Raw genomic sequence first — 16,126 nt, 5'->3', positions numbered from 1 at the left:
TAAGGCAGCAACTCTACTGCTGCGCCACTGTGCCGCCCAAAATTTTTCTATTATCCTCTGCCCATTCATGTGCCTAAAAGGCTCTTGAATCCACTATCGTATTTGCCTCTACAACTGCAGCTGGCAATGCTTTCCAGGCATCTACCACTCTGTATGTTTTTAAGAAAACCTTACTCTGCGCATCTCGGTTAAGTTCTTCCTCCTTTCACGTTAAAGCTATGTCCTCTGGTATTTGACATTTCTACCATGACTATCTACCTATCCATCCCTCTCATAATTCTATCAGGTGTCTGTTCAGCATCCATCTCTTCAGAGAAAACAATCCATTTGTCTAACCACTCCTTATAGCTAATACCCTCTAACCCTGGCAGCATTTTGGTAAACTTCTTCTACAATCCCTCCAAAGCATCCATGTTCTTCCTGTAATGGTGGTGACCCGAACTGCACGCAAAAGTTTAATTAACCTGCAACAAGACTTCCTGATTCATATACTCAATGCCCCGACAGATGACGGTATGCATACCATGTGCCTTCTTTACCACTTTATCGACAGTGCTTGTACAGCAATGCTGTTAAGGGTCCTGCCATTATTTGTATTATTTTCCCGTACAAGTGCCATCAAGTTTCTCCATTGGCATAAGTAAAGTAGTAAAGTAAAGTAAACTTTATTGTCAATTCAAATAATGCAACAAGTACAGGTGCACAACCTTTTATCCGACAGCCTTGGGACCAGACACTTTTCGTAATTCAGAATTTGTCGGTCTTCGGAATGGAATTTTTTTAGCGTAGATTTTAATGGCTGGCTCAGTGGTAGAGTGCTCGGCTCATATCCGCAAGGTCGCAAGTTTGCGCCTTGATCCCGGCAGTTACTCGGTCGCGAGTTTGAGTCTTCAATGTCGTTTTTTCATGCAGAATAAATGTTTGTATGAAATGCAGTGTAGGAGAGGTGTACTGACTGTGTCGGCAGAACTTTGGAAGTGATTGCCCACCAGTCTAAAACGCCGCTGTGTCTCCCTGTCCCTGGGATAGCAGGGGGCGATCAAACAGCACAATACCCCCCTCCCCCTCCAACTCCAGAGGAATCCGCTCCCCGATGGGCCGCTACGGCGACAAGTGGCAGTTTGCCCACAGCCCGAGCTGCGCCACCCCAAGAACACCTTGCACACCATCAGCTTCTGCCCCTACGTGTTCCTCTGGAGTTGGAGCGGGGCTGGGCTGGAGTTGCTGCTGGCTGTGGGTCTCTGGGATCTCCGTGCTTGCAGTGGGCCTGGGGGTCGCTGTCCCGTTGGTCCTGACGTCTCCGGCCACCCCCCTGGACTGGAGCTGAGACTGGGAACTGTACCGCCCTTGCCCCCTCCCTCTGCAACTGCAAACAACCCCACTCTCCTGCAAGGGCGGTACAGTTCCCGGAGGATAGCAGGTGGCCGGAGACGTCAGGACCAACAGGAACCCGCTCCCCGATGGGCCCCTACAATGCCCCGAGCTGCGCCCCGTCATCCGCAACCCAGGTTCCTCTGTAGTTGGAGCGGGGCTGGGCTGGGCTGCTGCAGGCTGTGGGTCTCTGGGTTCTCCGTGCTTGCGGTGGGCCTGGTGGTCGACTTCCAATTGGTCCTGACGTCTCCGGTGACTGCATTAGCCTGCTGGCTGCCATCGCCGACGTGAAGACAGTACAAAGCCCCCGCGCCGGTGCGATGAGCGGGGAGCTGGAGAGGGGAGGGATGGGGTCACACACATGGCCGGGGAGCAGAGGGGTGTAGGTGGGGTGAAACTGAAGGGAGCGACAATCTGCTGCTGCCTGCACGCTGTTAGAAAGTTCCCACGCAAGACTCACGATACACTGTGTATCGTGTCTACCGTGGGAACGTTTTAACTCAGCGGGCAGGTAGCAGCATATTGTCAATTATTAACCCTCCCGCGCAATATACTCTCACCTTCTCTTTTATGGATGGGGATTTAGTTCCCCTTTCTTCGAGGACCGACCGGAGGTTCCGCTGTCACCTCTGCGGGCCGCCCTCGGTGAACGTCCTGTCTCCCTGTCCCTGGAATAGTAGGGGGCGATCAAACAGCACAATACCCCCCTCCCCCTCCAACTCCAGAGGAATCCGCTCCCCGATGGGCCGCTATGGCGACAAGTGGCAGTTCGCCCACAGCCCGAGCTGCGCCACCCCAAGAACAAGACGTACCCCTTGCACACCATCAGCTTCTGCCCCTACGGGGAGCGTGTTCCTCTGGAGTTGGAACGGGGCTGGGCTGGAGTTGCTGATCTGGGATCTCCATGCTTGCAGTGGGCCTGGGGGTCGGTGTTCCGTTGGTCTCTGGTGACTGGCACTGTGCTGCTAGCATCGCGACGTGAAGACAGTACAAAGCCCCCGCGCCAGTGCAATGAGCGGGGAGCTGGAGAGGGGAGGGAAGGGGGTCACACACATGGCCGGGAAGCAGAGGGGTGTAGGTGGGGTGAAACTGAAGGGAGCGACAATCTACTGCTGCCTGCACGCTGAGTTAAAAGGTTCCCAAGCAAGACTCACGATACACTGTGTATCGTGAGTCTACCGTAGGAACTTTTTAACGCAGCTGGCAGGTAGCAGCATATTGTCAATTATTAACCCTCCCGCGCAATATACCCTCACCTTCTCTTTTATGAATGGGGATTTAGTTCCCCTTTCTTCGAGGACCGACCGGAGGTTCCGCTGTCACCTCTGCGGGCCGCACTCGGTGAACGTTTTCAAGGACCTTTCTTCAAGGACCGAAAAAATGTCGCTATTCGGAGGTTTTCGTTATTTGGATCTTCGGATAAAAGGTTGTGCACCTGTAGTTACACAGAGGATTGAAATTGCGTTTCCCCATACTCCAAATGTGCAAGTAATATTTATAACACAGACAGACTATATACCAATAAAAATAGACAGGACATATACATTATATAAAATATTCACAGTGTGCCAGAGTGTAGTAAAATTTTGAGGTATGTTATTAAGGTGCAATAATAAAAGGTGCAATATAGAAAAGTGCAAATGGCATACTGCAGACATTGAATTAAAGTTATTTTGACAGTCAATTGGTCTTAGTTTGTGTAATGTTCATGGAATTTTCTTGAGTGTGTGGAGTAGTCTGATGGCCTGAGGGAAAAAGCTATTTTTGAATCTGGTGTTTTTGCTCCGCATGCTGCGGTAGCACTTGCCGGATGGTAGGAGAGTGAACAGTTTGTGTGCTGGGTGGGTGGTGTCTTTGATGATATTGGTTGCTCTCTTGCGGCAGCGAGATGGGTATAAGTCCTGGATTGCTGGTTGGGTGATCTGGTGATCTTCTCCGCTGTCCACACCACTCTCTGTAGGGCCTTCTGGTCAGCAGCAGAGCAACTGCCATACCAGACTGAGAGACTGCTGGTAAGAATGCTCTCAATGGCACCCCTGTAAAAAGTGGTGAGGGCAGAAGAGGGGAGGTCGGCTCTCCTCATCCGTCGAAGGAAGTGGAGGCGTTGCTGTGCTTTCTTGACTAGGGAGATGGTGTTGGTGGACCATGTCTGGTCATCTGTGATGTGCACTCCCAGGAACTTGGTGCTTTTCACAGACTCCACTGCACTGCCATTGATGGTGAGTGGGGTGTGCGCTGTCTGTTTCTTCCTGAAGTCCACAGTTATTTCTTTTGTTTTATTGACATTGAGTTGAAGGTTATTGATGTCACACCAGTTGATGAGTTGTTGTACCTCCTCTCTGTAGGCTGAGTCGTCATTGTGGCTGATGAGACCCACCACTGTTGTGTCATCTGCGAACTTGATGATGTGGTTCGAATTATGTTTGGCACAACAGTCATGTGTCATCAGCGTGAACAACAGAGGGCTCAGCACACATCCCTGTGGGACCCCGGTGTTCATGATGGTGGTCTCTGATGAGTTTTTGCCAACTCTTACTGTCGGTGAGGAACTCCAGTAACCAGTTGCATAGTGGGGTGTTGACGCCTATTTCGCCGAGATTATTCACCAGGTGTTGGGGGATGACTGTGTTGAAGGCGGAGCTGAAGTCGATGAACAGCATCTGCACGTAACTGTTATTGTTTTCCAGATGAGCCAGGCTTAGGTGGAGTGCTGTTGCTATGGCATCATCAGTGGAACGGTTGGGACGATATGCAAACTGGAATGGGTCAAGTGTAGAGGGGAGACTGGATGTTATGTGGGCCTTGACCAAGATAAGGCCACATGGTTTACCAGGGATGACCCAATATCTGCCAAAACTGCAGAAAGCAAAACTGCTGACCACGTTGCACTGCTGGGAAGCAATGAAGATGAATGTCAATGGCACTTCATCATCCTCAACGATACTCAGAAAATGAGAGGGAGTTGGAGGGAAAGAATGCAGCATCTGGTTCTCTGCAGTCAATGGAAGTAGATGTCGTGAAGGAGTCAAGAGTGTTTTATTGTCATATGTCCTGGATGGGACAATGAAATTCTTACTTGCTGCAGCACAACAGAATATGCAAATATCTAAACATAGTACATAACGGGGGAAGAGAAAAAAAAAGAAAAATCAATCAATCAATCAATCAACCTTTATTGTCATCTTGCAAAGCAACAGTTGTACAGTGCAAAATGAGAAGACGTTTCCCAGGGAATACCAGAGCATCGCACATGAAACTTAAAACATTTCACACATAATAACAGTAAAAACAATCCAGTCCCTGATGAAACAGTATAAATAGTTAAAAGGAGGTAAAACAGCAACATTAAAATACAGTAAAAACAATCATTAAAATGTCCAGGGCAGCTGATTTGAGTGGCCAGTGCCAGAGTTATTAAAACGTCAGTGCAAAAGTGCAGAATAAGGTGGAGTGACTGTTTAGCAGCCTCACAGCCTGTGGCAGGAAGCTGTTTAGCAGTCTGGTATTCCGGGCTTTGATGCTACAGTGTCTCTTGCCTGATGGCAGGAGATCCAGGTGTGTGTGGAGGGGGTGCAGTTTGTCTTTAGCAATTCGCAGAGCTTTTTTCAGACAGCAGCTCTGGAACAGTTCTTGTACCGAGGGTAGGGAAACGCCAATGATCCTCTCTGCTCCCCTCACTACCCTCTGCAGAGCCTTCCTGTCTGAGCAGTTGCAGTTGGAGTACCACGTATTTATGCAGTACGTGAGTACAGACTCCACCGTGCCCCTGTAGAAAGTCCTGAGGATGTTGGTGGGGAGTGAGGCCTGTTTGAGTTTCCTCAGGAAGTGCAGTCGCTGATGGGCCTGTTTGACAATCCTAGTGTTGTTCCTGGACCAGGTGAGACTGTCTGTAATTTGCACTCCGAGGAACTTTATACTCTCCACTCTCTCCACCGTGGTGCCACTGATGTTGAGGGGTGTGTGTTTTGGCTGCGACCTCCTGAAGTCGACAATCATCTCCTTTGTTTTGTCAACATCTAATGCAAGATTGTTGTTGCCGCACCAGTTCACTAGTTGTTTCACTTCCCCCCTGTACATTGATTCGTCTTCTCCGCTGATGAGTCCCACCACTGTTGTGTCATCTGCAAATTTTATGATCTTATTGTCCCTGAATCTGGCAGTACAGTCATGTGTGAGCAGTGTGAACAACAGCGGGCTGAGCACACAGCCTTGAGGGGAGCCGGTGCTCAACGTGATCGAGCCTGAAGTGTTCTTGCCAACACGGACTGACTGCGGTCTCTCTGTCAGAAAGTCTAAGATCCAGTGACACAGGGTGGTGTTGAGGCCCAGCAGGGATAGTTTCTCCACAAGTCTCTGTGGGATGATGATATTAAAAGCTGAGCTGAAGTCAATGTACAGGATTCTAGCATTCAATAAAGTTCAATAAATAACAAATATAGAGCAATAATAATAGTCTTTTGCAATTCAGAGCTCAGAGCTTGATGTTGTGTTTAATATGATGGCTGCATGGAAGAAGCTGTTCCTGAACCTGGATGTTACAGTTTTCAAGCTCCTATACCTTCTTCCTGATGATAATGGTGAAATGACTGTGTGGCCAGGATGGTGTGGGTCCTTGATGATTGAGGCTACCATTTGGAGGCAGTGACTACGATAGATCCCTTCGACGGTGGGGAGGTCAAGGCCGGTGATGGACTGGGCTGTGGCCACAACTTTTTGTAGGCTTTTTCAATCCTGTATGTTCAAGTTACCGAACAAGGCCACGATGCAACCAATCAGAATGCTCTCTAAGGTCCACCTGTAGATGTTTCGGAGAATCCTCTTCGACATGCCGAATCTCCGTAATCTTCTCAGGAATTAGAGTTGCTGATGTAACTTCTTCACAATTGCATCGGTGTGCTGGGTCCAGGAATGATCTTTGGATATATGCACGCCCAGGAATTTGCGCACACGCACACACAAGGCTTTTGAGGCTTCGGCCGTGGGCCCTGTGGATAGTAACATCGGAAGCTGAGCTGGTTGGTGACCGACTACGATCTCCAACAACAGCAACTTCATCCGTCCCGAATCGTGGGGCTACAACCGGCCCATTTGTGGGGCCTTTCATCATGCGGCGCAATCTAAAACCGGCCGCGGGATCTTCCATCGCCCGGCTGGGGCTTCAACATCGGGAGCCTTAATCGTCTCGATGCAGCAATTTGAGCATGGGGCGATGGAAAAATCCCGCGGTTGATTTGAAGCAGCGCCAGGCCGGGCGATGAAAGGCCCCGCGAACGGGCCGATTCAAGCTCCGCTCTATGATCTTTGCTCCACCAGCACGTCTCCCTCCTCCAATCACCGCGCTCTATCCTCAGTCCCACCCCCTATACTTCCGCCGCTGACTAACATCTCCCTCCTCCAATCATCGCACTGTATTATCATGTCCCACCCCCACCCCCCACTGCCTGCTGACCAACGTCTCTCTCATCCAATCAGTGCCCTCAATCGTCAGTCCCACCCTCACTGTCTCGTGGAAAGCTGAGATTTTTAATAGATTTTTTTTCACCCAGTTTCAAAATCCAGATTACAAAACAGGGGGAGGGATTGTCCCCCACCCCCTGTCCCCCCAGGATTTCTGCCCCATTCTGGATACGTTAAGGATTTGCAAATCCATTCCAAGTACAACATCAAGGCTCCAGACTGAACAGCCTTCCAAAATGTTTGTCTTTGGATGACACCATGTCTTTGGATGAGCCAACCTTTGACCCTAGATGACATGGGTCTGGCAGTTCATTCCAATATATGCACCACCTTCTGTGTGAAATAGTTGTCTTCCAGATCACTTTTTTTTTTAATAACTATCCCCTCTCATCTTCAAGCCCACAGTGGATCTGCTGTCACTTCAAAATGTGTAACATTTCAACAATGAATTCCAAATTAATATCGGAAGAGAAGGTTGTGATGTAATTTCCCTTTTTTAAAGGGAAAATGACCTGGTTTATTTTGTAAATTGAGATTAGAGATACCCTTTAATGAGATTGTCAATACAGTGCATTATTTAATTCCATCAATTAATGTGGCAACAAGCGGAACTATTAGTTTTCTTTATGGGTGATAAGGCATTTGATTTCCTTATCGGGCATTTAATAGCATTTTAGATTGGCACATGAATATGCAGGGAATGGAGGGAAATGGGTCATGTGCAGGCAGAGGAGATTAATTTAACTTGGCATTATGTTCGACATGGACATTGCAGGTGCTGTGCTCTTCCGTACCTGTGCTGCACTCTTCTGTGCTCAGTGTTTGTATTTTACAAAAAGATAGTCGCAAAAAGTTGGAGTAACTCAGCAGGACGAGCAGCTTCTCTGGAAAGAAAGAATGGGTGACATTTCGGATCGAGGTCGTTCTTCAGACTAGTTTAACCAGCCCTATGTCCTGTCTTTGGAGGGTGGGGTCAGTGAAGCAATATATCAGACAAAGAATCAAATTTTGAGACTGATTTAGTTTCCAAATTTTCACTCGTTCTCTTTCTGAGTGGAGAGTTATGTAAGATTATTTGGTTGTGTAAGTGAATATTTATATAATCACCAAATAAAGTTAATTCAATCAGTATTTCTAGCCTTGGGGCTTGTGGTTGAAATGGCAGAATGTGAGAAAATTAGCAATATTTTCCATGTTGAAAAAAGTATTATTATTTTGAAGACAAAAAAATGCTGGAGTAACAGCAGGTCAGGCTGTACCTCTGGAGAACGTGAATCGGTGATGTTTTGGTTTGGCACCCTTCTGTAGACTGAAGAAGGGTCTCGACCTAAAACATCACCTATTCATGTTTGTTGGTGACGCTGCCTGAAGTGCTGAGTTACTCCAGCACTTTGTGTCCTTTTGTGTAAATTAACATCTGCAGTTCTCTGTTCCTAATTCATATTATTTTTTAACTATATTATTTGTCAAGTCGTGATAATGTTTCTTAGCCATAGGTTGAAATACAAGTAATGACCCACATCTGCACCAGTCTTCAGGACAATCTAGACCCTTGCAATTAGCATACAAGTAAAATAGGTCAATGGAGGATGCCATCGCTCTTGCTCTATATTCAGGCCTGGATCAGCAAGACACGAAGAACATCGATATCAGGATGCCATTCACTGACTATATAGCTCAGAAGTTCAACATTATAATATCAAATACATTTGTTTTTAAACTTCTAGACCTTGGGGTTAGGACCTCCATCTGCAACTGGCCTCGGGTCTCCCTGACCAGCAGAAATCAGTCAGTTAGAATTGGTCAGAACATTTCCTCCACCGTAACCCTCAACACTGGTGCCCCCCATGTTTGTGCGCTTAGTCCTTTGCTCCACTCTCTGTAAACCCGTGACTGAATGGCCAGGTGTAGTGCCAACACAATCTTTAAGTTCGCCGATGATACCACTGTTATTGGTTGAATCAATGAGATGAATTTCAAGAAAGAGATCGAGGCGCATTTTTCATGACGTCAGGACAATAACCTAGACCTTAAAACCTGCAAGACAAAAGAGTTGGTTGTTGATCCAAGGAAGAGAGGGGGGGGGGTAAACTGAACCCTGTCCTCATCAATGGAATGGTTGTAGAGATGGTCGACATCTGCACGTTCTTAGGCATCCATATCGCCTCCAGTATCTTTACAGTGCTCAATACAGTGCTGTATACAATATCTAATACAGTGCTCAAGAAAACGTGTCAGCATATTTACTTTGTTCAATGCCTGAGTAGATTTTGCATGTGTTGCAAGATTCTTTCGAACTTCTATAGATACACTACCAAAAGTATTCTGACAAGATGTATGTCACCTTGTATGGCAACTACTTTTCTTTGTTTTTGCCTGCATGAACTTGCAGAGAGTGGTGAATGTTGCCCAGTCTATAAGACTTATTGCTTCCTCCCATCCAGTCTTTCTTCAGGAGCATTGTATTGGAAAGGCTGAATGTATCATTAAGGTTACCCGTCATCCTGGGGCCATTCTCTTTTCTACTTTCTGGGAGTAGATACAGTAGCTTGAAAGCTCGAACAAAAGAACCGCTTCTTCCCCCACTAATATCAGACTCCTGAATCTTGCTGGAGGTTGGAGGTGCAAATCTTGTTCTTAACTCTGCCTCATTTGGTTATTTCATTATTTTACTTTAATAACATTTTGCATTACCTTGCAATGCACTACAATATTTCACCATTCTGCTGTTTTTCACCATTTTGCTATTTAGAAACATAGAAAATAGGTTCTGGTTTAGGCCATTCGGCCCTTTGAGCCTGCACTGCCATTCAATATGATCATGGCTGATCATCCAACTCAGTATCCCATACCTGCCTTCTCTCCACACCCCCTGATCACCTTAGCCACAAGAGTCACATCTAACTCCCTCTTAAATTATAGCCAATGAACTGGCCTCAACTACCTTCTGTGGCAGAGAATTCCAGAGATTCACCACTCTCTGTGTGAAAAATGTTTTTCTCATCTCGGTCCTAAATCCCGTTATCCTTAAACTGTGACCCCTTGTTCTGGACCCAACATCGGGAACAATCTTCTTGCATCTAGCCTGTCCAACCCCTTAAGAATTTTGTAAGTTTCTATGTATGCCGTTTACACTGAGCTTGACGATGTAAAGAAGAAATTTCATTGCATGCCGGTGCATATGACAATAATCTAATCTGATTCTTTATCCTTTTGAATCTAAAATGATAGAGTGATGGCAATACTCAGCAGAACAGGCAACATATGTGGAGAGAGAAAAACTGAGAATGTTACAGGTGGATCATCTTGCATCACAAACAGGAAAGACTGGTTATCTGAAATTATTGAGCTCAGTGTTAAGTCTAAGAGATGCAATGTGCCCACATGGAAGATTAGGTGTTGTTCCTCAAACTTGTGTGTGGTTCTTTATTAAGGTACTCTTCATCTCCCCCCCCCATCTCTGCAAGTTAAAATCCACTTATCATCTCAAAGTTGCAGATCTGATAATGGACCTGAAATGTCAACCCTATTTCTTTTTGTACTGTTGATGTCTGACCTCCTGATTATCCCTGCCAATTCTGTTTTGGATTTCCAGCATATGCATTTTATTTTTACTTTCCAGAATTTGGGACCTTGTTAACTGAAGAGATGTAGATCCCTGGTTTACAAAGTGCTTGAGTTGAAGGAATACTTGCATCCTGGAGGGTCACAGGGTTGGAGATGACAACTGACAAAAACCGAGAAAGAATATTACTGGAATATTTGCAGTCTAATACTTGTAATAACATTGTAGTCCCATTACCAGCATCAGAGGGAACTCGGGGCAGATCTAATAACTGATTAAAGCAACTTGGCTTTTAAAATGAAAATGTGTATATTTAGAAAATATTTATTTTTAGTTTGTAATTTTAGGGAGGGCTTCTCTAATTAAATCTTAAAGATGAGAATTGCTTTGTTGGCCCGGTATCCTATGTCTAACTTGCAAAATAATTATATTCAGCCACAGAGCAATCTTGTTTGATTTCAGTAAAAAACCTCTTCAAGCTTTTAGAGAGAGGTTTGTAAATCACTTCCCCATCTCATATTTAAAAATGATTGTACCATCTAATATTTTTACAAACCACGGGAGCATTGGTTTATGATTACTGCATATTGAAGGTACGAGAATAATCATAAAATCGGAGAATGAAAAAGGCCTTGTAAAATACTTTTTTTCTGCATTGTTTTGGATGTTTAATTTTGTTAGAAAAAGTATCTCAAACATTTGCAAGATATTTCGCATAAAGAAGAAGGTGAAGCTGCAGAATCTGCGACAGCAGAATTTGGATGTACTTCTGGGATCAGGGAAGACCGGTTGACTGGTGGCTCAACGCTTCTGGGGATGGCACTAGAGTGCTGCCATGCTGAGGAGGTAGTGGGCACTTGCTTCGGTGACTGCCAAAGTGTTTCTTGTCAAGGAATAAGTCCTCTTCTTTGGCAGGAAATGGGCTGAGTAGGTTTCACCAATGTCACTGGACGCAGGAACCCAAACCAGAATTCCTGCATCAATGTCCACCAGATGGAAACACTGTCAAGAACTAGGCCAGGTCTGTTGAAGCAATATTGACAAAGTAATGAGGTGGCCAGCTATTTCTAAGCAATTCAGGTGACACGGTCAGGGTGTGGAGATACACCATGTGCTGTGAAATCTCCAGATCCTGCCACTCTATTGATGACCTTGCCCAAAAGACTTCAGAGTCTGGCCAATGCTAAATGCCATTTCCTGAATTTGTACATTTGTTGGTTACAATACACTTGCTGATGACCAATGCTGCAAAATAGCAACCTCATAATTGTTAAACCAATGCCAATCAAGTTCTCTGGGACATAAAGGAACAAAATTAAACTGTTCCATCTCTTTTCTAAAGTTTAGCAATGTCAAATTTACATTTTTCCCCCTTAATTTTTCTTTCATTCGCTATTTTCTCATCATCTAATTATTCTTTTGTCGTTTAATTTTATTTTTTCCTTTACTTCTACTCAAATTCATTTGATTTCATTCACAATTATGCTTTAAAGGAATTTTACTTGTTCAAGATATAGATAATTGGTCCCTGATCTGACAAGGGATCTAAGACCTAAAATGTGAATACTCTATTTCTTTCCACAGATGCTGCCTGGTAAGTGTTCACAACATTTCTGTTTTATTTCAGATTGATAGCAAGTAAACAGATGACGTTTCGGGTTGGGATCGTTCCTCAGTTAGACGGAGGAATGTGGAGAAAGCTGGGAAAGCGAGATAGGGGTGGGGCATAGCCTGACAAGTGATATGTGAAGATGGATACAAAAAGCTGGAGTAACTCAGCGGGGCAGGCAGCATCTCAGAATGAAAGTCACAGGAAAGGGAGACGAGATATATAGATGATGCACAGAGGGGAATACAGGTGTGTGTGTGGGAAGGGATGATTGATGATTGGCAGATAGGTGGAGTAAGTATCAAAGACCTTCGAGGTAAATGGGGGAAAAAAAGTGTGTTGGATAAGGAAAGAAGTGTGTCAGATTGTAATGTTATGTTTGCCATCATGAGATGCTTTTGCAATGCATTAAATGTTCAAATGCTTTTTCCCCCCAAAATAAATAGGCTTGGCTTGTAAGAGGATGAGTCCCTGCGCATCGGGCCGAGCTACCATCATTATCATTCTGTCATGGTGTCTCTGGCACAACGTAATGTTGCTAAATGTCGAGGATCCAAATGTATGCAGCCATTGGGAGAGGTGAGCCTGCTTTACATCACCAACAATGTTTTTATTTGACCGACTCATTCATCTTCTGAACTATAAAATGGCCAACACTTGGCAGGTCAGGCTGCATCTGTGAAGAGAGAAACGGAATTAATGCAACAGATTGATGACGCTATTCTGATGAAAGTAGACAAAAATGCTGGAGAAACTCAGCGGGTGAAGCAGCATCTATGGAGCGAAGGAAATGGGCAACGTTTCGGGTCGAGACCCTTCTTCAGACTGATGTGGGGATGGGGTGGGGGGGGGGGGAAGAAGAAAGGAAGAGGGGGAGACAGTGGGCTGAGGGAGAGCTGGGAAGGGGAGGAGAAAGCAGGGACTACCTGAAATTAGAGAAGTCAATGTTCATACCGCTGGGATGTAAACTGCCCAAGCGAAATATGAGGTGCTGCTCCTCCAATTTACGGTGGTTCTCACTCTGGCCATGGAGGAGGTCCAGCACAGAAAGGTCGGATTCAGAATGGGAGTGGAAGTTGAAGTGCTGAGACACCGGGAGATCAGGTTGGTTATTGCGAACCGAGCGGAGGTGTTGGGCGAAGCGATCGCCAAGCCTACGCTTGGTCTCATCGACATAGAGCAGCTGACGCCTAGAGCAGAGGATGCAATAGATGAGGTTGGAGGAGGTGCAGGTGAATCGCTGCCGCACTTGGAAAGACTGCTTAGGTCCTTGAATGGGGTCAAGGGGGGAGATAAAGCGACAAGTGTAGCATTTCCTGCGGTTGCAAGGGAAAGTGCCAGAAAGTACCTTTCTGTCCTGGGCCTCCTCAATGGCCAGAGTGAGGCCCACTGTAAATTGGAGTAGCAGCACCTCATATTTCGCTTGGGCAGTTTACATCCCAGCGGTATGAACAATGACTTCTCTAATTTCAGGTAGTCCCTTCTTTCTCCTCCCCTTCCCTGCTCTCCCTCATCCCACTGTCTCCTTCTCTTCCTTTCTTCTTCCCGCCCCCCCCACCACCCTCACATCAGTCTGAAGAAAGGTCTCAACCCAAAACATTGCCTATTACCTTTGCTACATAGATGCTGCCTCACCCGCTGAGTTTCGCCAGCATTTTTTTATACCTTCGATTTTCCAGCATCTGCAGTTTCTTCTTAAACTATTCTGATGAAAGGCCATCAACATGACAAAATCTCTCCCACTCCCCACAGATGCTGCTTGATCTGTTAATTTTTGTTTATTTGTATTCCTTTTCCACCACAGGAAACAAATCCATTTTATGTCAATATTCCCTGTGCTCATTTAAAAAAGATGCATCTGTGACGTGTTGACACAATTGACAAAGCCAGTATTTAATAACCCTTTCTAATTGCCATGAAGTATATTAGGGGTAGCCAGCTGCAAGATCTACTTGCATCTGTGTAATAAAAATTTTCCCAGTGCATCTCGGGAGGAGCACCAGGATGCTAAGGGAATTGGAGATGGTAGTGCTTCCATATGCCTTTTGCTCACGTCCTTCATGATAACAGCTGTGCATTCATCTACACCAAATTATTGATTTACTGTTCCTCGATCAACATACTTGCTAAGTTGGCCGTGTGTTACTGGTAGTGTTGGTAAACATTGCACATTCCTCTAGAGCCCTTGCATCTGATGTCTTGTGCAGGCAACTGGTAAAATGTCAATAGTTTGGCGCAGTAGCGCAACATTATAATTGCTGCCTTACAGCCCCAGAGACCCAGGTTCAATCCTGACTACGGCTGCTGTCTGTATGGAGTTTGTATGTTCTCCCTGTGACCGCATGGGTTTTCGTTTCCTCCCACACTCCAGAGATGAATAGGTTTGTAGGTTAATTGGTTTTGGTAAAAATTGTAAATTGCCCCCAGTATGTAGGATAGTGTATGGGGTTGATCGCTGGTCAGCGTGGACTCGGCGGGACAAAGGACCTGTTTGAACGCTGTATCTCTAAAGTCTAAATAGTTGGTGTGGTTGAAGCTGGGGTCAGAGTTGAGGTTACCAAAGGTCAGGAATATAGATGGGTTTGCAGCAGCAGTTGTGGTCCAATATGTGTGGCCATGATTGGGGTGAACAGGTCTGGGACCATGGGTGGAGGGGGGGTCAGCAAGAATGAGGGGGTTGCCGCCAGAGCATGGTTCCAGAGTGCGGGCTGTTTATGATGTCTGGGTCGGGTTTGTGCTGTGGTCAGGATTGGGAACATCAAAGGTTAGGACAGTGGCCAATGTCAGGGCTCAGAGTGTTGGCTGATTGTGTCGTCAAAGTTAGAGTAGGGAACATCAGAGGGTCGGGGAGATGGGTAAGTGGGCCAGAGTTGCTTGTATGTTTTAACTTGTTTTGACAAACAGAAACTTAGAAAATTGAAACTGATGCAGAAGTTGTTATATTCTTGGAGAGGTTGATTCCTATATATTGTTGCAGCCTCGGTATCATTGTCCTCACTTAATGATATAATTTTTTTTTTTATATGAATGCGCTATGATAGAACTTTATTTATCCCAGGAGGGAAATTAATCTGTCAACAGTCATAAAACACAAAATACATGAAACATGAAATTAAAGTGACATGAAAAGGATTTGGGATGTGCAAAATTGAGGAGGGGGGTGGGGGGAGGGGAGTTGGTCTACCCCATGACAGAAGGGGAGGAGTCGTATAGTTTGAACGCCACAGGGAAAAAGGATCTCCTGTGGCGTTCTGATGGTGGAGTCAATAAGAAGTCCTTGTGTTTATGAGGATTTAGTGTATCAATTACTTTGCCTATCAGAAGAAGAAAAATGAGTATTCATTGGCAGGTATGGGAAAGACAACATATTTACAGTATGTATGCTCTTGCAGTAAAAATAGGAAATATCAAATGATATATTAATTCCTGAGTATTGTGAATCACTAGAAATGATAATTGGCTAACCATTTTAATTAGGAGCATGTGGATTTCAAAAGATTGTTACAGTGATTGAGAATGGGTCATTCCGTTGCAAGTAACACACTCTTGTCTTTCCAAGCTATTCGGTGACCGTCCAAGAATCCTATGCCCACCCATACGACCAGATTTACTATACGAGCTGCACTGATATCCTGAACTGGTTTAAATGTACTCGGCACAGGTATGTATAATTCAGCACCTCTTGTCATGTTAAAAATAAAGTACAGGTCCAGCAGTGATTTTCCGGCACCCTTGGTTCCAGAGCATCACCATATTACCCATTTTGCAGGACCAACAGTGGACCGACCAGCAGTGTTTGGCAAAAGGTGGCGATGGGAATGGATCTGCCGGGTCTGGCTGGGTGGGATTTCCAGTGTCCCAGCCACAGGGGCAAATTTGATCCGCCGATTGGTGCGGAAGTCCTAATGAGGTCAAGATCGGCCACGTCACCCAGCCTAGGCGACATATTTTCAAGGGAGGAAGGGGAGGGGAAGATTTCAAGTGTGCTCTTGTAATTTGGTCTGGATAAAAGGAGGGGCTGGACCAACAGTTGCCAGAAAATCAGTGGTGGAGTTTGTTGTATAAAAAAATAGCAATTTTCTTCAGACCTGGCTTGGCAAAGGCACAGTTGATCCTGTAATTGC

At 45.5% G+C, this 16,126-nt stretch overlaps 1 protein-coding gene across 1 annotated transcript in view; it reads left to right on the top strand.

The window, feature by feature from the left end:
• The window catches only part of megf10 (multiple EGF-like-domains 10), a 166,962-nt gene that overhangs the window by 20,219 nt on the left and 130,617 nt on the right, over positions 1-16,126 (top strand). Inside the window, exons 2-3 of the mRNA XM_055632519.1 lie at positions 12,449-12,581; positions 15,562-15,663. Coding sequence (XP_055488494.1) covers positions 12,466-12,581; positions 15,562-15,663 — 218 coding nt within the window. The 5' untranslated portion in view covers positions 12,449-12,465. The remainder of the gene's footprint in view (positions 1-12,448; positions 12,582-15,561; positions 15,664-16,126) is intronic.

Source organism: Leucoraja erinacea, chromosome 3, assembly GCF_028641065.1.
Source record: "Leucoraja erinacea ecotype New England chromosome 3, Leri_hhj_1, whole genome shotgun sequence".
NCBI classification, from domain to species: domain Eukaryota; kingdom Metazoa; phylum Chordata; class Chondrichthyes; order Rajiformes; family Rajidae; genus Leucoraja; species Leucoraja erinaceus.
Note: the sequence above shows the minus strand (reverse complement) of the source record. Positions and strands in the feature narration are given on the sequence as shown.